Source organism: Anastrepha ludens, chromosome 6 (genome assembly GCF_028408465.1).
Source record: "Anastrepha ludens isolate Willacy chromosome 6, idAnaLude1.1, whole genome shotgun sequence".
NCBI lineage: Eukaryota > Metazoa > Arthropoda > Insecta > Diptera > Tephritidae > Anastrepha > Anastrepha ludens.
Window position 1 is genome coordinate 103,115,417 of NC_071502.1, and position 21,611 is coordinate 103,137,027.

General features: G+C 37.4%; 1 protein-coding gene across 10 annotated transcripts in view; it reads left to right on the forward strand.

Annotated features, from left to right (window-relative positions):
* Positions 1-21,611, forward strand: part of LOC128868373 (uncharacterized) — a 68,440-nt gene that overhangs the window by 25,350 nt on the left and 21,479 nt on the right. For 2 of the 10 annotated variants that reach the window (XR_008455107.1, XM_054110386.1), the window contains exons 1-6: positions 1,919-2,658; positions 11,065-11,571; positions 16,446-16,691; positions 20,121-20,257; positions 20,334-20,577; positions 20,641-20,755. Coding sequence is in view for 9 of the 10 variants with exons in the window: in XM_054110386.1 (XP_053966361.1) it covers positions 11,382-11,571; positions 16,446-16,691; positions 20,121-20,257; positions 20,334-20,577; positions 20,641-20,755 (932 nt within the window). In the remaining variant the exon portion in view is untranslated. Of the gene's footprint in view, positions 1-1,918; positions 2,659-9,557; positions 9,696-11,064; positions 11,572-16,445; positions 16,692-20,120; positions 20,258-20,333; positions 20,578-20,640; positions 20,756-21,611 lie in introns of those variants that run through there. The other 8 variants (XM_054110387.1, XM_054110392.1, XM_054110391.1 and 5 more) reach the window with 8 other exon arrangements.

Genomic DNA, 21,611 nt, shown 5'->3' on the forward strand with positions numbered 1-21,611 from the left:
CTCAATTAACATTTTGCCGGCAAACCGTTGCATTGCTAGTGGCTAATGTTTATGCATGGCATCTTCTCACAGTCCCCTCACCAATAGATGCACAAATAAGGAAAGAGCTGAAACACATACAAGCAAACGTACCTTTAGGCAAATATCTACATAAAATTCCGTATGAAAACTGGGTATGGGAGTATGTCTATCAGTTTTAATGAATGCATGTGTGTATGTATGTATGTGTTGATTTTTGTTTGCTTACGTTTAATCGATGTCCTTGTCTTTTGCAGGCGACCTTAAAAAGTAAACAAACAAACTAACGAACAGACGTAGTAGTTCAACATGCCGATGAGTGTGGGTGTGTGTGTGTGTGTGAGTGTGCCAAGTGTTCCGGTGAAAGGCAAGAAGATAATAAAAAAAGAATATAAAATGGGATATTTACGGCAAATGAATGCAGTAAAAGCAGTAAAGGCTTGAAGTACTCGCAAAGGTGGCTTGAAAAAGAAAATGAATAAATTTTAATTAAAAATTAAATAAGAAAAAACAGTACAAATAAATAAAGTCTTAACTCGTGACGACTGTATGTATGACTTGAAATCTGTATATATACATTCATATGCACGGTTTTTGGAACTTGCTGTAATTCTTGATCGTTGAAGATGAAAAGAAAAGCAAATTCAAAACTTTTGTTTGATAAGCAGCACAAGTAACTGGGCTAGAAATAGAATTATGAAAATATTATTAGTTTGGGGGAAGAGAAATGCATTATTTTTGCATAAAATTTGTGCGCAAATGGTTCAAAACTCTTTTATGGTTGAACTTTAGCTCCTGAGCAATGCTGCGTACATACCAGACAAACACTCATACACCCTAGAGCCCCATTATTGTGCCCATGCAAAATATGGGCCAAAAATTAATCTGGCTGAACGGATCGTTCTTCTACAATTTAAAGATTTGAAGTTAAATAAAAGTCATCCAGACTTATTAGGAGATAACGGATCTTGAAAATGCAGAGACAGGTAAATAACAACAATAAAAGCGTGTTGAATACTCTCAAGAGGTTTTATGTAACAATCGTCACCATCAATGCTTTCAAATGAAGAGAGAAGACAGATTTGGAGCTCACTAGAGACATGAAAAACAATTTAAAAGTATAAAAATCAGTGAATACATGGAAAAAATGGCGCATCAAGGCATGCGAATCATAAGACTTTGCGATAATCGATCCCTAGGCAGTCGGTTCTACGTTATGGGAACGACCCGGATTTAGATCGGGCCGAGGACTATCACTCCAGTTTCCCATGCTTTTACGGGTAATGTTTATGCTGCTCCAACAATAACGACAACACCAACACCATAGTGTGAACACATATAAGAATAATTTAGTATCTGTAGTGTGCCCAATGGCTGGCACTCCGACCTAAAATATCTTTTGTGTCCGATAAAATCGTTGAAATGACTATGGAGAAGAAATTTAACATCAAAAACTATGCCGAGATCGGATGCTTCTTTAGGGTTAAATTTTAGGCAGCTTCTTGGAAGCTCAAGTCGTTAATTATAATAGAAATATGCATCAAACTATTTCAATCTCAGCATAGGATCCGATTTCCTCAAGGTTTTACATGCGATGGGTGAAAATAGTTTAGATTATGGCATTCTATAGGTGTACGTGTCGTATGAGTAATATTTCACTGAAGTGGAATTTTAATAAATCTCGAGAGAGTAAAGAGCGCCCACACTCATACAGATTTATGCAGAGTATTTTAATTCAATCGCAAACACTCATTTTTTCTCAAAAAGAAAAAACACTCGAGCACGTCGGTTTTTCACTTCGTTAAACAGAAAACATAAAAAAACGCATGCAAAGCGTCTCTGTTTCTTTTTGCGATTATTTTCGCTAATACGACAAGAGCTCTACAGTTTAGCGTCCACGATCAGCTGTGACAGTTTCACTTCTAGTGCCAAGTGCCTTTGATGATCAAGTGCTTTCAACAATACACAAAACACATTTTCGATTTCGATCTTGCAGGCATTTCGGCCAAACAGCTAAACGGCTAAACGCAGACAAGTGCATACACATACATATGCACACATATGTATGTGTGTATTTATAAAATAGAATTTCAAGGCATACTCTTACGCGCGCGAGTGTCAATGACAGACCTTTAACAATGTCGGCAACGCGTGACGATTTTTCGCTACTCATGCACTTAATATAGTATTTTCTGTAGTACAGCGTGCAGTTGTTTTACACTTCACCAAGTGATTTAGTTATTTAATGTTGCTGCGGAAGTGGTGCGAATATTCAGTTTATGCGAAATAAATGTTAATTTTACATGAGTCGCTCAAAACAATTTATGTGACATGTGAAAAAGTTATAAATTTCTGTTTACCGTGAAATAAAGACGAGTTTAATTGCATAATACGAAAATATTTAAATACAATTAAGACAAAATTTGCAAAAATGTCTTCGATGATTGTTCGCGTGTGGAATAGTAATGAATAAACAACAAGAATTACAAAAAGAAATCATAAAATAAATTATAATAAATGAAAGCGCACCGTTAGTGTAGAGTTGTAGAGATTCGAAAGCGTTGACTATCTATCCAAGCTATTTATCCATCTGTCTGAAAATAAAAAAGAAAAATTCGATTTATGTATAACTACCTATCTGTATGTATTCTTGTGTCCGCTATGCTAATCAAATGCCATTAATCACAAATACATCAACAGACATACAAAATTTATCTGCAATGAAAATTTGCATAATACATTAGACGATTTATCATGAAAATTTCTTAATATTTGAATAGTTTGAAACAATGCAAACAAATAAAAATATGAAAGTATAAATATATAGCCAAAGGCAAATAAATTGGGTTCGAGGAAGGCTTCGAAAAAATTAAAAATTTCATATTAATTCAAAATAACAATTAAATAATTCAATTTATTCAATATCAAAATTATAAGGTTCTATACGCAAATTTTGAATATTTAAAAATTACCTAAATGCATATATTTGCCATTGAATTGTTGCATTACATTTAATGCGGCATTACATTTTCCAAATATATGGGGTATGCAGAATTTCATTCAAAATAAGCATGCATGATTTAATTTATGAAAAACAGTTGTGCTGCCAAGAAATGCATACTTTGTTTTACTTAAAAAGTTGAAATTTAAAATTTACACTTTTCAACGAGTACTTCAGTATCCATTGAATTCGCGCATAAAATATATTACAGAATAGTCAATTGAGCTACAGAAAACATTAAATATATAAAAAATAATAATAATAAATTTATAAAAATAATATAGAAAATATATCGCATTCTATAAAAGAAACCACATAAATCCAATTGTCAAATTTTTTGCAAAATTTTTAAACATCTATCAATCAAAATGTTTAAATATTTATCAATTTTCATCAAAGTTCACACTTTCTATTCAGCAGCTTTGGAGTTTTGAGTATGCAGTCTTATAGCCATTTAATTCTAGTATAATGAAGTGCTAGTTTGAACTGGCTCCGAATTTTCGTTAATTTTTGATGATTTTTTTCTTTGACGGTCTTGCGCATTTTCACTATCGAGCATTTGTTTTATGGAGAATATAGACAACACCGTCAGGAGAAAAATTTATAAAAAAATCAACGGGATTTTGTAACAACATAAAATTTGCACTAAAATTTAATAAACTATAAAATGGTAAAGCAAAAGTTTTTCAGAAATTTTAATTAAAAACTGTGAACTTTATTATTATTAGCATCTCTAGGAATACATGATTTCTTGCGACTACAACTGAAAAGCATAACGATATTAGTTCATACATATATGTCTAAGTAAAGGGGTTTTCAATAACAGAAGTTATCTATCGCTATTGAGAGACGATTTTTCATGGCCGGAATTGGATGGTATTGATCTGGACAACGTTTATTTTCAACAAGATGGTGCTACGTGCCTCACAAGCATTGATCTTTTACGGGAAAAGTTTCTGGACCGTGTTATCTCTCGAAGAGGTGATCACAATTGGCCACCGAGATCTTGTGATTTAACACCTTGTGACTTTTTTCTTTGGGGCCACGTGAAAGAGAAGGTCTACGCCAACAGCCCAGGGTCGATTGAAGATCTCAAAGATGGAATTCGTGATGATATCGAGGACATAGGGCAGCCACTTTGCAATTCGGTTATGGAAAATTTCATGAAAAGGATATTGGTGGTCATATGCCTGATGCTATTTTCCACTATTAACGGCATACCTTCCTCTTTATAATGAAATAAACATCAGTTATATTAAAATAAAATAAATAAATATTTTCGCGTACACTTTTGTTAGGTTTTTGGCCGAGCTCCTCCTCCTATTTGTGGTGTGCGCCTTGATGTTGTTCTACAAATGGAGGGACCTACAGTTTCAAGCCGACTCCGAACGGCAGATATTTTTATGAGGAGCTTTTTCATGGCAGAAATACACTCGGCGGCTTGCCATTGCCTGCGGAGCGATATTAGAAAAAACGTTTTCCTTATTTTGGCGCTTCATGCACGGCGAGAACGAAAAATCAAAATCCAAAGAATTCGAAATTTTACTCAATTCATTCTGTGTTCCATGTTTCGGAATAACCCGCTCTAAAAAGAATAAATCATTACTCCGCAAGATTTTTTGTGGAACGTAGTTAAATTTTTTGATAAATGAACTGAGATGGAAATTTTGTGGAATTTGACTAATTTTTATAAGAAGCTTTTTCTTAAACTACAAGCTATGCTTTTATTGATTATGGACATTCAAAAAAAAATAAATAAATAAACGCTAAATAGTCAAATTGGCGCCCCAACCTTCAATAGGAGTTAAAGAAAAAGCAAAAAAAAAAGAAATAATAAAAAAATATCGTTTTATCGCGGGCTTCATTTTCTATTACTTTTCCCGATGTTTTTCTACTACTAGTGTAATAGCAGCACTGAGTCCGAGAAGATATTACAGCTTTTCTATATTTTAAAATTAATTATCTATAATACATTTCAAAAGTTGCATGAAGCCGCTGAAAATATTAGACGAATGTCTAGTGATTCTGTTACAACAATAAAATCGATTGATAACTCAAATATTTCAGTTCGAGTGTGTATGTTTTGGTAACTGTATATTTGAAATGAGATATTTTACCATGGACATCTTTTGTCTCTAAAAAGTGAAACATTTTCCTAAAACTTTATATTCCATGTTTCAACTGAGCATCAAGATGAAGGTTACTATAGGAGTATGCTTCCCTAAATTGACTCGCGTCGGATTTTTTCCAAATGTTATTTTGGCAAAAAATATAGAGATTGAGCAGCCATATGCTATTTTTCCATCTCGCCACTGTATGCATACAAATTAATACAAGAAAATCAAATATTGCTGTTTGTGTGTGTGTTTTGCTCCCAAATGTGCGAGCGCGTTGGCATTTCTATTTTTGTCGCAATGCGATTTTCAAGTGCCATTTTCAACTGTATAAATATATGTGTATATATGCGCATACAATTCCATCTCGTTATTTATATATTTTTATTTATTTATTATTGTTATTGTTATTGTTTTTGTTTGAGCTTTGTTTTTTCTTGCCGCTTTCGCTTCATTGGAATTGCCAACAGATGAAAATTAGGTATTCTTCGAAAAGAAAAACAAAAACTGCTCGAAGTCTTGACTGCATTTAAATATTGTAATTCTTAGTAGACTCTAGTTTGTGATACATTTTTGAAAATCTTAAATCACTGACGTATGTAGCACTAAATCACCGAAAAATCACCTCAAACTTTTAGTTTTTAAATTTTTATGCCACTGTTGTTAGAGAAATATTTCTAGCGAAGGGGAGGCGCAATCCATTCTTATTTCGTTGCATATTTGCATTTTGCTTTCATATTTTGCATTTTCTTAATATTTGAATATCAACGAGGTATAAAAAATTGTTCAGTAAGCAAGGGGGATAAGTTCATAAAAGACCACTGTGAGGTGTTGATATGTAAGCCTGGATCTCTCACTCATATATTTACACATCATATACAGATTGATTGCGTAGTTCGGGTGAAGAAAGGCGTTCTTAAAGTATTTTTCTTTGTATTTCACCGACGAAATCAACACATTATTATTATTATCTGCATGCGAATGGTTCCGAACACTAGCTTTCTGCCTAAGCTTCCATTCCTGGGCAATGGAAAAAGTTCTCCCATGCCAGCCCGATTCGCCGATTTCAATGATTTTGTCAATAGTTTTGCCAATATTTTTGCAATTTTCGATAATTGACGTACCAGAGTAGAGAGCACCTCATCTTCGACGTTGATATGACCACCACGGAATCAATAGAATCATCGCTTTCCTATTGCATTCGATGCTGTATTGGTCCCATAAACAGAGCACATGTTTTGGCTGCTTGCTCCGACTTTTCATCTTGGCCTTTGTTGCACCGTTATTTTGCAGTGCTGTAGCACAAAACTGATTGCATTAAACACAAAATTGTCAAATTACCTTTTTTTAAACGCGATGCCAGTCTTTTGTATCGCCGTTATAGGTTTCTAACTCTGGTTGCCGCAAGAGATTTTCAGCCTAGCTGTGTCATTGAATGCAACGAACGTTAAGAAAAGAAAACATATAAATATATAGACAGTGTAGTCACCAAAAAAGAATCATCAAATTTTGTTTTTGCAGAACTTTTTTACTAAATAAAGGGAAAAATAATTTTGAGTGAACTTTTTTGCCTGCCTGTTTGTATACTGCAACTGTCTAGTTCATAAGTGTCAGAAATTATTGATGTACGATACCGTTGGCAAAAATTATAAATTTTCCAATAGGGTGATTAATTTTGCTCCAACGTGAATTAATTGTCTCGAAGGTCATCTAGTGGCAAGCATTCAAACAATTTTTGCTTCACCTAATATTTCCTCGGAACCATTAGGTGTGGATACTTATATATGTATATATATAATTGGCGCGTACACCCTTTTTGGGTGTTTGGCCGAGCTCCTCCTCCTATTTGTGGTGTGCGTCTTGATGTTGTGATGATATTTTTTATGAGGAGCTTTTTTCATGGCAAAAATACACTCGGAAGTTTGATATTGCCTGCCGAGCGGCGACCGCTATTAGAAAAATGTTTTTCTTAGTTTTGGTGTTTCACCGAAATTCGAACCAACGTTCTCTCTGTGAATTCCGAATGGTAATCACGCACCAAGCCATTCGGCTACGGCGGCCGCCAATACTTAGATACTTATAATATGGCTTATTTCAAAGGTCTTTACATAAAACACCAGTGCATGAACTAGTAAAATTCTAGTCCCATTCGAACTAGTATAACCTCTTCTATCAAATACCAACATCGAACTAGTACAATCTAGTCTTTTTTGAACTAATATGACCCCTTCTATAAAATACCAATTCACGAACTAGTACAATTACAACAACAGTGGTACAATAATCCCTTTCGAACAAGAATAAATTCGTCCATAAAATACTAGTACGTGAATTAGTACAATTCTAGTTCCCTTCAGACTAGTACATATATAGTCACTTTAGAACTAATATAATTTCCTCCATCAAATACCAAATCACGAACTAGTACAATTCTAGTTACTCTGGAACTAGTATAACTTCCTCTATTAAATACCAATTCCCGAACTAGTACAACACTTCCCTTTCGAGGAAGAATAAGTTCCTACATTAAACACTTGTAAATGAACTAGTAGAAATCCAGTTCCCTTCGGACTAGTACAACTCTAGGCCCTTTCGAACTAGTATAAGTTCGCCATTAAATTCCAATTTTCGAACTAGTACAATTCTAGTCCCTTTCGAACTGGTATCACTTCATCTATCAAGTACCAATTCTCGAACTAGTACAACTCTAGGCCCTTTCGAACTAGTATAAGTTCGTCCGTCAAATACCAGTTCACAAACCCGTACATGTCTAGGCCATTCCGAACTAGTATAAGTCTGTTCATCAAATACCACTTCATGAACTACATACATATGTTATCTCGTATGTAGTTTTTGCTTTTTACTGCAGGGTATTTGCAATATGTATACGCATGTGATTGTGCATGCATACACATAAATCAAACGTATGACCTTTCCATTTTTTCCCCTATAAAATTTTTACTTCTTTCAACACAAAACCCACAACAACCAATCTCAGTAGAGCAAAGGCTCTGCATAAATAACAGATTTATTTACTTGTTGATAGTCACCAAAAATACATACAAGCATACATACGTACATAAACAAATATTATATTTGTATCAAGTGTGATGTATGAATTTGTGGTACTAACCAGGGATTATGGGCATTTATGTGTGAAGTGCCATTGAAGTAGTATTGATTCTCATACTTCTAAGCCCTTCCAGCACGTTATTTCTATAAAAAAATTTCACACTCACAATAATTAAAATGGATTGCGTTAGATTACTCCGAACATAACAGCGGTAATAAATCTCGTGTGCCACTCCTACTAACCTCTAGTGGTGCAGCACCAGTACCATGTAATGAGGTGGCACAAGTCACACATTCGAAAAAAAATGTCCGAAAAAACTAAAAATGAATAAATAAAATTATAAGTAGAAAACATTGTACGATTGCAACGAAAACAAGCAAAGCAATTTATAGTTAATGCATACGCGTGCTAAGATTGCGTGTTTGCGGCGCAGAGCCGGTGCTGCTCAAATGTGCCAATTTGTTATTTCCTCTAACATTACCGTTAGAGCGGATATTTGCTATATCCGCTGTTGGCTAAGTATTGATTGTACTTGAGTGGTGTGTATGTGAGTGAGTAAATGAGCAAATGGGTGGGTGTGAGAAAGCATGCAAGGGAGTGAGTGACTGAGTGAGTGAATGAGTAAGTGAGTGAAAAGTGTGCAACAAAGTGTATATGTGTGTGTGTGCGAGTGAGTATATGATTATTGCCCCCTTTGTTATTAATGACTGATGTCGGCTTACTTGCCCATTTGCCGGTTTGGTATCTTAATTTACCCCCTTCTCTCTCTTCACTATTAGCTTGCTCACAATGCGCGCGCTATTTATTTTTGTTTATTTTTCCCAAAGCGTGCATACAAAGTTTTGTGCCATGCATCATGCTGCCAGCCCCACCAATATCACCCTCGTTATCTCTTGCTCTATCCCCTCTCGATTGACGGCAAGCTGTTACCAACAAAAGTTGGTAGAATTCTACTGTGACGCTGCGGGCAATTTTGGCTCGCCTCCATCGGCTGTGTATAAGTGCTCGAGACTGTTGGTGAAAATGACAGTTGTTTGTGTTAAATTTAATTGGCTGTTTTATTGTTTGATGGGCTGAATGGTTTGCTATTGTTATGGGATTTTTTTAAGCTTCTATACTATTAATAATAAAAAATTAATGGATTGTATGCCAAAATTAATTTCTTTCTGTTACAACGGAAGGCCAAAAAGTTCGCGGAATGGGGAAGAAGTGGTGTGAATTTAAATGTGAAATTAATGTGTGCAATTCTCAGGTGTTTTCTCTAATTATAAAATATATTATGGCCTCAAGTATATTTTATCAAAGTCAAAGTCGCTTGAACGTTTTTGTTTTGTTTATTAATTTTTTACAGAAGTATTTAGTATATGCGTGTACATTCACTATAAACGGATAGCTGAAAGGAAGGAATATTTGTTGGATGGGTACTTTCCGGTAGACCTGCAGTCAAAATATATAGCGCGCAGTGTGGCAACACCGTTGAACACTTTGAGTAAGTGGTCAAACACAGACTACGGCCATCGTAAAATACTGGCTAGCATTTTAGAGCATCCCGGACAGATGGACTATGCACACCCCTCTATACTTACCATTACAACGTTCACACCCCTTCTATCCTCAATGGAAGAGTGGGAAAGGGACGATGTAAGGCAAGGCGAGTCCATCCATGTATACACAGATGAGATAAGGACAACTTTCCCACGCGACACCACAATGGGCTATGAGCCTGAGCGTGCCACACAGTGGACTACCGCTTCAACCTAACCTAACCTACCATAAGGGGTTAAGGGTAGCCAGAGGCCCGAAAAAACTATGATTTTCAATAATTTTTTTTTGCTAGTCAATTGCTTTATTTTACAAAAATAAACACATAGCATTAATACATCATGTTTCGACTTTATTTTAGGAAAATTAAAAAAAAAGTTAATAATTGTAAAAGTTATCGCTGTTTGTGAGGAGCCCGTTTTGCCAGAAGTCCCTTGCGGTGATCATCACAAGTCCTTGGAGATTCATCTAAAATCAATCGGACAAGAGAAATTAGTTTTATTAATAGATAATCTTGTGCTTGACCGAAGCTTTTTTTTTGTTTTTTTTTTTCAAAATTAACAATATGGCGGCCCCAGAAAATATTTTTCAGATTTTCGAGAAAAAAAACCGACAATTGTTAAAAAAAACCGAAATTTTGAAAAAAAAATTATTTGATCAGGCGCGAGTTTTTTATGTTCTGGAGCGCCGAGCGCCCTTTATTAATTGTTGAATAACTCGAAAAGTATTTGTCGGATTCACTTAAAATTTTCACACAATAGTTTTAAGATATTTACTTTAAGGAAATGCAAAACAAAAAAATCCTTTTTTTTTAATTCTGATTACGCCTAACCCCTTAAGAACGTAATTCAATTAGCACTCCACCTTCTTTGAATAGTCTATGCGATTTATAAATTAATGTTTTTTCTTAGGCCAGATTCGCCATACTCTAATCACTTCCCCTTCACAAGGAGCCGGTGTTTCTCTTTGCTTAGTTATTATTAATATTTTTATTAATTGCTTCTGCGCCGGCTTTGGGCGCTTTGGTGCTTAGTGAGACACTTAATCCCCGCGCGAAACTCAGGTTTTCGCCATCGTTGATATTTTCTTCCATTGTTGATATTTTCGATTGACTCTCTTAGCTGGCCGTATCTCAAGAGTTAATGAAATGATTTTACTGTAGTTTGGTAGTTGCGGTCGTCAAGCTCTTTCCTATCTTACGACACTCTTCTCCAAACTTTTTGATTTTTCTTCGTATCTTATCCACAATGCACAAAAAATTATATTTTATGCCGAGCATCATTCATCTGTTTTTTTTTTGTCTTTTTTGTGGCAAGCAACAACATAGCTCGTCACTACAATCACACCACCCAACTGTGCAGTGCTTTTAAAACTGAAAACTTGTCCATAAACGGCAAAATCAGCAACTCAGCAACGACATCAACACCAATAACAAATCACCACTAGAACTGCTAATGCAACGAAACGCCCGGAAATAGGCCGACCCTTTCCGGTAATTAGTTTCAATTGCAATAGTAAACATACGCCACGAAACGACACGCACCTGCCGGTAACACACATACAAGCACACAACTATAGCACAATACAGCAATACACAAACTACTACACATAAATTTGAACTAAAGCACTCAAAATGAATTTGATGTTTCGTAAGCATTTTCGCGAAGGTGGAGGTGGAAAGTCGGGTGGCGGCGGTAGTAAGCTGCAACCGAAGGCCAATCGTACGAAACGATCACGCGACATGGGCGCTCAACAGGAGGATATCCATTATCGGACACATTTATTTTTTGCACCCAGTCGTCCCGGAGTGGAGGTGGGGGAAGGTAGGCGTTTAAAAGATGATTGCTGCACCATTCTGCAATAAGTCGCTTTAAAACCAAAAGAAATACAAAAAAAAAAAAAATTATAAAAAATAGAAACACAAAATTCCAAAATTTCTTAAATTAATAAATAATTAAACGAACCGAGTACATTCCTTTAGATCGAAACAATGCTACACACAGCACTATTAACTCAACTCACAAACTGAGCACCTGTAGATGTTTTTGCTCGCTCGCGCATCGCTACACTGCATATTTTTCTTGTGTTTTTATTTTTATTTTTCTTTCATTCGTCCTCTATGTGTGTCATGCATATTCATCCAGCCATTGCTTAGACAATTAACAACTCGAACATAACCGAACATGAGCCATTGAAATAAGTTATTAATAAAATATCGATCCTTATATGCAATTAATTGAATATCCTGCAAAGGATATCTGCCTTGTACATTTTAGAAGTAATTTAGTACTATGATAATAAAGTGAAAACCAACAGACTATAGTACACTTTAGTATAAAATGCATTTTAGCTTATTTTATATTAGAAATTTATCACATACGTTTATGTACTATTGATCACAATTTAATAGCACCTAATGATAAATGTATCTACAATCATATGTATAAGGTGGCACAAAATTAATCACCTTATCAGAAGATTTATAGTTTTTGCAAATAGCGTCGTACGTCAGTCATATTGGACACTTGTAAAGTAGACAGCTGCAGTATACAAACGTGCGCGTAAAAGTCAAAATAAAGATTTCCAGCAACGAAAATAATTTTTTTTGTATATTATTTCGTTTGAAAGTTATTCAAAATTAAATCTGATGATTAATTTTGCGCCACCACGTAATTAGTGCAAAATACTTATATAAAAAATAGGGCAATTTCACATGAGATTTAGTCCTAACTGGTGACTGCCTATAAAGCTGTTTAAGATGGCTCAAGTTTTACAGGCGATTTGTCGAATGAGTAGATGAATATGAAAAGTTGCCTACCCTGTTTACACCAAGCGAGTTTTAGTCGAACAAGAGTGAGAGAACATAGATTTTATATATACTCGTAGATATATTTTCCCATAGTTCCTAGATGAAACATAGGGCGTCAGGTCGTCATCCATTTTTTGGTATTGTTGTTAGTTTCTTTGTTTATGTGGATTTCTGTAATCCGTTATTTTAAGATGAGTAAGAAATTGACCTTCTGCATCTGATCCTGGATCCGAGGCTACCAGACTGCTTCCAGGCTGGCATGGCGTATGAACTTCCCCTTTGCTTGTAGAGAGGTTATCCCGTCTTTACTCGGTCGTCAGAGCCTCGTTCGTTTTAAACAGGGGATGCCACGTGAAGGAGAGGTTGACATTTGGGAGGGAGAGGCTATGCATTCGTGTCACCATCACCATTTACTCATCTTGAATATTGGATGATTAGCTTCCCCAGAGCGAGATTTTATATACATAGTAAATACATTTATACAGTGATCTGCTTACTCTTAGATGAGAGCTAGCGCTTGAAACCCAAAAATATATTAGAATAGAATAGAAAAGAGGATTGCATTTCGACCTTAAGATCTTTTGAGCCCTTTATACCTCCCAATACCTCATCCAAACTCAGTTCCCTCAATAAACCTAGATTGAAGCTAGGTTGGGTTGAGCATACGAGGGTCGTTTGAAAAGTCTGAACAAAGTCAGAGAAATGAGACTACTGGCGCGTATGCAGGTATCGTTTAGTTAGTGGCATTTTTAGATTTCTTCGTTCAAGTGTGCCCACTCCTTGGGCAACCATTTTAACCTAATGGCATCTCTTGGAAGAACACACACCAAGTTTCAGCAAGATCGGTATAATTCGGGCAGTTGTGGTCGCAAAATTAGGGAACATAGAATTCAAATAAAACTAGCACTCTACAAGGCTCTCATCATGATCGTCCTAACGTATGGCGCAGAAGCTTGGACAATGACAGTATCCGATGAGATGCCACTTGGAGTGTTTGACAAAAAGATTCTGCGGAGTATTTTTGGACCTTTGCACGTTGGCTTCGGTGAATATTACGGGCGATGGGCTTTACGACAACTTAGACATAGCGCAGCGAATAAAGATCCAGCCGCTACGCTGACTGGGCCATGTCGTCCGAATGTATACAAACGCTCCGGCTCTGAAAGTATTCGATGCGGTACCAGCCGGTGGTAGCAGGCGAAAAGCAAGACCTCGTCTGCGTTGGAAAGATCAAGTGGAGAAGAACTTGGCTTCACTTGACGTTTCCAATTGGCGTCGGTTAGCATGAGAAAGAAATGACTGGCGCGCTCTGTTAAACTCGGCCAAGCCCGCGTAAGCGGTTAAGCGCCAACCAAAAAGAGAAGAATGATTCTAACTCGTTTCACATCCCGCCTATTCTTCACATGTTGCTCCCTCGCGGGAAAAAGATTTTTTGCAAGCGAGGAGGTGCTTGAGAAAGGATTGGCTATTTTTCCGACTTGAACAAATCCTATTATTTGGAAAGGATCAAAAACTATAACAGCATTGAACGAAGTAATAGGACTATGAATAAGTTCGTGCGGTTTTACAACAGATGGCGTAACTTGATTATTATTCCATCGATCCACATTTCCAAACATTCATTGGAGAGCTACTGTCGTAAGGCACAAACGTCAGTATAAGTTTTTTATTTGAAGCGTAAACAACAATATTTTTACCACACTTGAAAATGTCGAATTTCGTGCCAAATAATGTGTTTTTGCGGGGAATTCTTCTTCATTATTTTAATATGAAGAAAAAAGCAGCCGAAAGTCATCGTATCTTGGTGGAAGTTTATGGTGAGCATGCTCTATCTGAGCGAACGTGCCAGAAGTGGTTTGCACGCTTTAAAAGTGGTGATTTTGGCTTGGAAGACGAAGAACGCGAGGGTGCGCCGCCAAAGTTCATGGATACCGAATTGGAGGAATTGCTCGATCAAGATCCGGCTCAAACGCAAGAAGAGGTTGCAAAAACTTTGGGAGTTGATCAATCAACCATTTCCAAACGTTTAAAAGCCATGGGAATGATCCGAAAGGTAGGCCATTGGGTGCCGTATGAATTGAAGCCAAGAGACGTTGAACGCCGTTTTATGGCATGCGAACAACTGCTTCAACGGCACAAAAGAAAGGGTTTTTTGCATCGAAATGTGACTGGCGATGAAAAGTGGGTCCATTACGACAATCCAAAACGTCGGGCAACGTATGGATACCCTGGCCATGCTTCAACATCGACGTCGGCGCAGAATATTCATGGCCTGAAGGTTATGCTGTGTATCTGGTGGGACCAGCTGGGTGTTGTGTGTTATGAGCTACTGAAACCGAATGAAACGATTACGGGGGATGTCTACCGACGACAATTGATGCGTTTGAGCCGAGCACTGCGAGAAAAACGGCCGCAATACGCCGATAGACACGACAAAGTTATTTTGCAACATGACAATGCTCGGCCACATGTTGCACAAGTGGTCAAAACATACTTAGAAACGCTCAAATGGGATGTCCTACCCCACCCGCCGTATAGTCCAGACCTTGCGCCATCCGATTACTATCTCTTCCGATCGATGCAACATGGCCTGGCTGACCAGCACTTCCGTAATTACGATGAAGTCAAAAAATGGATCGATTCGTGGATTGCGGCAAAACCGACCGAATTAAAAGTAGTAGTAAGCGATGGACAATATTTTGAATATTAAATTTGTAACCATTTTACGTCAATAAAGTTTCAAATTTCGAAAAAAAACCGCACGAACTTATTCATAGTCCTATTATATAAGTCTATATCGAAAAATAAAAAAAAATGTTTACCACCAAAAAATTTAGTAGTTCTCCTTTGTGCACGGACTTTTTAAAGGACCCTCGCACATGCTTTTCTTCTGGCCGTACCACGTCGAGATGTTCACTCGCAAGTATAGAGCTGTTTTCGGTGATAGGTCGCAAAAACGGCAGAAGCCTGTAAGTCATATTCCGAGCTATGAACCCTAGTAAACCATTAATCTAAATATGACGAGCTGATCTTATGAGGACCAAGCGGTTTTTTAGCAGTCACTCAGAGGAGTGAATTATTTCTAGCCACTTCCAGGTGTGCCAATGTAGTGAGTATCACAGAAAAATGATGCTTAGCTCATAGAAGTTTAGCGGAGATATTTGCGTGGTCTAACGCATGAAACTCTATGGGATCCGCTGACTAGGCTGTGTCGTGCGAATGGTTGCAAATGCTGGTCAGCTGGTAATGGTAGAGGAAAGGTAAGGCCTTCTTTGCTTTTGAGAACCAAGAGAAGAAGAACTTGGGATTTCTTCGGCGGCCTTATTTTGGGTCAGTTAGCACGAGAAAGGAGAAATGTTTTGTTAAGCTTGGCCAACATCACTGCAGTGGCTATAATGCATTTAAAAATGCAGAAGAAGATGTTCCGCAATCACAATTATGAACTCCTTCCATGACGTCTCGCAAGCTTAAAGTAATCTCTTGCCATCAGTCAGGTATGCGAGTTTTATTTTAAGTGTCTTTCTCCTAGCGATTTCTTTCATAGTTCCTATTACGACATTCTAATATTATTGGGAAGGCCCGAAATGTGTTTTATATCTCTACATAAATATTTAATAGTAGTCCAGTTCGGCCACAACCAGAACAATTTAGTGCATTTTTTATCACGCACACACACACTCTCTCTCTTCGTTATTTGTTAATAATTAGTTTTATTACGAGTCAGCATTAACACAAATACATACACGAATACCAACACATTCTAGGTTAAGTATATCACTAAATGACACTCACACTTATTCACTAACACTGAAAAGAAAATCAACCACAAACAGTACACGAAAACAAAATTTAGTGAGTAAAGAAACAAAACATTCTTTAAATCAACAGAACTCATTGCAGAAAGGTGCACTGCCTTTTCGGGTGCGTGCACACAGTTATCGACCACCACAACATCACTTTCACTTCCACCTCAGCCCTATGAAGTGGAGGCACCGCAGCCCCTTGTCGATCGCAAGCCGTCCATATCTCTATTAAGATGGAACAATAGTGTTAGAGTACGGAATGGTCAGGTTGCCACGGTGCTATCGAATGCAGCAGCAACAACAACGGCCCGCTTTCAAGCTGCCAGGCAAGGTTTGAGTTTCCGTTTCCGTTTAATACGACTGACAAAAATTAAAAATTAAAAAAAAAATATGCGAAAAAAAGCACAAAAACAAAAATCAAATAATACATATTAAAAAAAAAATTAAATAAAAAAACAGTAATTTTAGTAAATAATTTTTTTTTTTCGTATTACCAAAAGCCATTGCTGCTAAACTAATTCCTTAGCACAGTTAATAAAATCAAAAGGAAAATTTATAATTAAAAATATATTAACTTGTGTTGAGGTGCGCTCAAATAATTTGCCGACTCCTTGAACAAAAACAAAAAATTTCAATTGGCTTACAACGCCTTTTTTAACCAAACCTATTTCCACCATCCTAGTTCAATACAGCATTCATCTCCCTCCTTTTTCCTACGTCTAACATTTCAATGAAAGCAAGGAAATAAAAAATTGAAAAAGAATATTCCACACAGGGGAACAATGGCCTACAAACGGACACTAGAGAAAACTAGCAATTTCTTACAAGTAACGTGATTTTGTTCTTTTTCGCGGTAAATTTAAAGAAGTGGCTTTAATGACCTTGACCTCAACTCTCTTACTCTGAATGACCTTGAGATTGTCTTAGCTACTGCTTGTGTGGCTTCGCTGTTCATATAATTTGTTTTATAACGTGTTTATGAATTATATAATTTTTGATACTGTGGTTTACGGTCCATAACTCTGCGATGTATTGTTTTGTCGATTTATTGCTTTTGGAATACAGATCTTTATTCATGTTTTTTTATGCTTTCGACCAACAAGAATGGACTCATTTTTCCCCTGTGCTGCTGTAAAAAAAAACTAACTTTATAAAAAATTGTGTCTTTAACTGCTGACTAATATTACCGTAATGCGCCGAATAGAAATCCTGGAACGGAAATGTTTGCGCATAAAAGCAAAAAAGGAATTTTCATGCCACACGGCATACTGACCGAAAAATTGCAAACCTTTTTTAATTTAATTTGGCAAAAAGCACATAGAAACTAAAAAAGATCGTCGTTGCTATAACTTCATCACCAAAACGCTATTGCGCGCATTAAATACATTTGCGCCCAGAAATATGCAATGTCAATACGAGTACACATCTTTTGAACTTGAGAATTGAAATTAAAATTGAGCTTTATTGATTTTTCACATTACATATTTTGAGACGGTCATTTTCAGAGTTTCCAAAAAGCTGTATAAAAAAATCAAAACAAATATTATATATATATAATAGGACTATCAATAAGTTCGTGCGGTTTTTTTTCGAAATTTGAAACTTTATTGACGTAAAATGGTTACAAATTTAATATTCAAAATATTGTCCATCGCTTACTACTACTTTTAATTCGGTCGGTTTTGCCGCAATCCACGAATCGATCCATTTTTTGACTTCATCGTAATTACGGAAGTGCTGGTCAGCCAGGCCATGTTGCATCGATCGGAAGAGATAGTAATCGGATGGCGCAAGGTCTGGACTATACGGCGGGTGGGGTAGGACATCCCATTTGAGCGTTTCTAAGTATGTTTTGACCACTTGTGCAACATGTGGCCGAGCATTGTCATGTTGCAAAATAACTTTGTCGTGTCTATCGGCGTATTGCGGCCGTTTTTCTCGCAGTGCTCAGCTCAAACGCATCAATTGTCGTCGGTAGACATCCCCCGTAATCGTTTCATTCGGTTTCAGTAGCTCATAATACACAACACCCAGCTGGTCCCACCAGATACACAGCATAACCTTCAGGCCATGAATATTCTGCGCCGACGTCGATGTTGAAGCATGGCCAGGGTATCCATACGTTGCCCGACGTTTTGGATTGTCGTAATGGACCCACTTTTCATCGCCAGTCACATTTCGATGCAAAAAACCCTTTCTTTTGTGCCGTTGAAGCAGTTGTTCGCATGCCATAAAACGGCGTTCAACGTCTCTTGGCTTCAATTCATACGGCACCCAATGGCCTACCTTTCGGATCATTCCCATGGCTTTTAAACGTTTGGAAATGGTTGATTGATCAACTCCCAAAGTTTTTGCAACCTCTTCTTGCGTTTGAGCCGGATCTTGATCGAGCAATTCCTCCAATTCGGTATCCATGAACTTTGGCGGCGCACCCTCGCGTTCTTCGTCTTCCAAGCCAAAATCACCACTTTTAAAGCGTGCAAACCACTTCTGGCACGTTCGCTCAGATAGAGCATGCTCACCATAAACTTCCACCAAGATACGATGACTTTCGGCTGCTTTTTTCTTCATATTAAAATAATGAAGAAGAATTCCCCGCAAAAACACATTATTTGGCACGAAATTCGACATTTTCAAGTGTGGTAAAAATATTGTTGTTTACGCTTCAAATAAAAAACTTATACTGACGTTTGTGCCTTACGACAGTAGCTCTCCAATGAATGTTTGGAAATGTGGATCGATGGAATAATAATCAAGTTACGCCATCTGTTGTAAAACCGCACGAACTTATTGATAGTCCTATTATATATATATAATTGGCGCGTACACCCTTTTTTGGGTGTTTGGCCGAGCTCCTCCTCTTATTTGTGGTGTGCGTCTTGATGTTGTTCCACAAATGGAGGGACCTAGAGTTCAAGCCGACTCCGAACGGCAGATATTTTTATGAGGAGCTTTTTCATGGCAGAAATACACTCGGAGGTTTGCCATTGCCTGCCGAGGGGCGACCGCTATTAGAAAAATGTTTTTCTTAATTTTGGTGTTCTCACCGAGATTCGAACCGACCAAAAAAAATATTAGTGACAGAAATTGTAAAATGGCATTAACGGTGCAAGCGATTGAAATACCAAATATGGCCTATTACAGTCCATGCAAGTGAAAGTGGGCAGTTCTTTCAAAGTTTCGACTTATGACACAGCCAATACTTTGGAAGACTGTCTAACCCAGGTTAAGCCTTTAGCATTGAAACGTTGAACATTATTTTCAAGCTTAGTCCTTCAGAAGTTAATCCAAAATGGGTTTGGCAAATTATGCGAATTATTTGAAAATAATGCAGCGGTCTTATCGAAAATATAGTTTTAATATTGCTTTAAAGTTATCAAGTGTCCCCTTAAATCTCTCATTGTAAACATTTGTAATCTCCTTTTGTTGTCAAACTAATTCTAACCGGTACTTACAAAACTGTGAAAGCATCAGCAGAAGTTTAAAAAGCTCACAGAAGCTCGTCCGTCAGCTTAAAAATCATGTGTGTAAGTCTTTTAACAAAAACCTTTCATTCTTCGGGGACCAAGTATGCGTTTAACCAAAAAAATTGTTACCAATTGTCAAAGCTATGTAAATCTTCTAAAAAAGAGAGCTTCATAAAGCTTTGCGCCAACTAAATATTTTCTTTTTTAAATTTTGTCTAACTGTTGTACTAACTCAATGTATGAATTTCCATAACAACTATTAATCAGCCATTTATATGAATTACATTTTCCAGTGAGTTTTGGTGGCGACAATGCTGCTGGCACATCGGGCGCAATCCGTTCCGAACCGATTTCGTTGTCAGCGTTGGATCGTGATTGTTTCATTATACCAGTGCACAGTGTCGATCGTTTTCTGCCAGCGGGTATACCGGTAAGTCTATTAAGCGCATACATTTCATATCTCACAGAAGTATTTGAACAACCCAAAACGCCTGTCTGACATTTAGTTGCCCGCCCCATCTTCCGATGGTAAAACCAATAGTCCTCTTAGCATACTCGAGGTCTCTGATCCCAAATTATGTATACTCGTGCATCTAATGAGCCCTTTGGAACCCATTGATCCAATGCTCGAGTCACCATTGTCACACCCATTGCTGAAGCAACGCGCTGTGGCAGCGGAGCTCGTATCGGAGGTGCAGCAGGCGAATACGGCGGTCGGTGGCATGCTCTTGGCCAATATGGAGAAGAACGGTAAGTGGGAAATTGTAGCTAAATACACTGGAATATATATGATTTTACGTTTACTCCCCGCAGCGGACTTTCCATTCATCTCTTACTATTTAATCAACACTACGCAAACGGATCCATCGCACTTTTACTCAGGCATACGCGTCTCATCACTATCGAAATTCGAGCCGAAAGCACTAAAGTAAGTATTTGAAAGATGTGGCGTAGTTGCGCTAAAGATATTTTAATTTAATATTAGCTAATTTACAAAACAGAATTTTGGGGTTTGCAATCCAGTTCAGAAACCAAATCGTAATGCAGAGAATTCTGTCAGAGCGCCTTCCGGTAGAACATCACAGTTTAGTGCAGGCATCATACCACGAGTCGATCTAAATGCATTTTTATGTCTAATAAGCTGGAAACTTTAATCTATGTGATGAAATGTGATGAAAAGGTGTTTCATTCTGATCAAGCTCAGAATTTTGTTTAAGATAGGGTAAATGCCGTTTACATGCAGCCCGACTACGCTCAGCTCAGCATAAGAGTTGGAAATTGCCCCATACCTATTCATGGTAACAATAGGCGAAGAGTTAATAAGGGATTGGGGGTGGGGTACGATACACTAGGCAAGTCTAGTTGACTGGAGCGGCAGCTCTTAGTCGGCAAAAACCGAATCATTCCGGTAATGTAGATCCGGTTGCCATGGGAATGTCTTTAATGTCTTTCCCCGATGAAATCCACGGCGACCCTCTTCACCACCTGGACAAAGGAGGTCAAATTGCAACTTAAGGTAAAAGTCGATGACACACCAATTCCGACTGTTAAAACCCCCAAAATATTGGCAGTTACCTTCGACAGTTTGCTCTCCTTCTCAGTGCATACAACCGCTATTGCCACTAAAGTCCGAAATCGCAACAAGGTCCTCAAATCGTTTGCCGGCAGAACTTGGGGCAAAGATAAAGAAATGTTGCTATCGACATTTAAGGCAATAGGCCGGCCGGTTTTAAACTATGCTGCGCCTGTCTGGTCATCTGGAACCAGTGATTTGCAGTGAACGA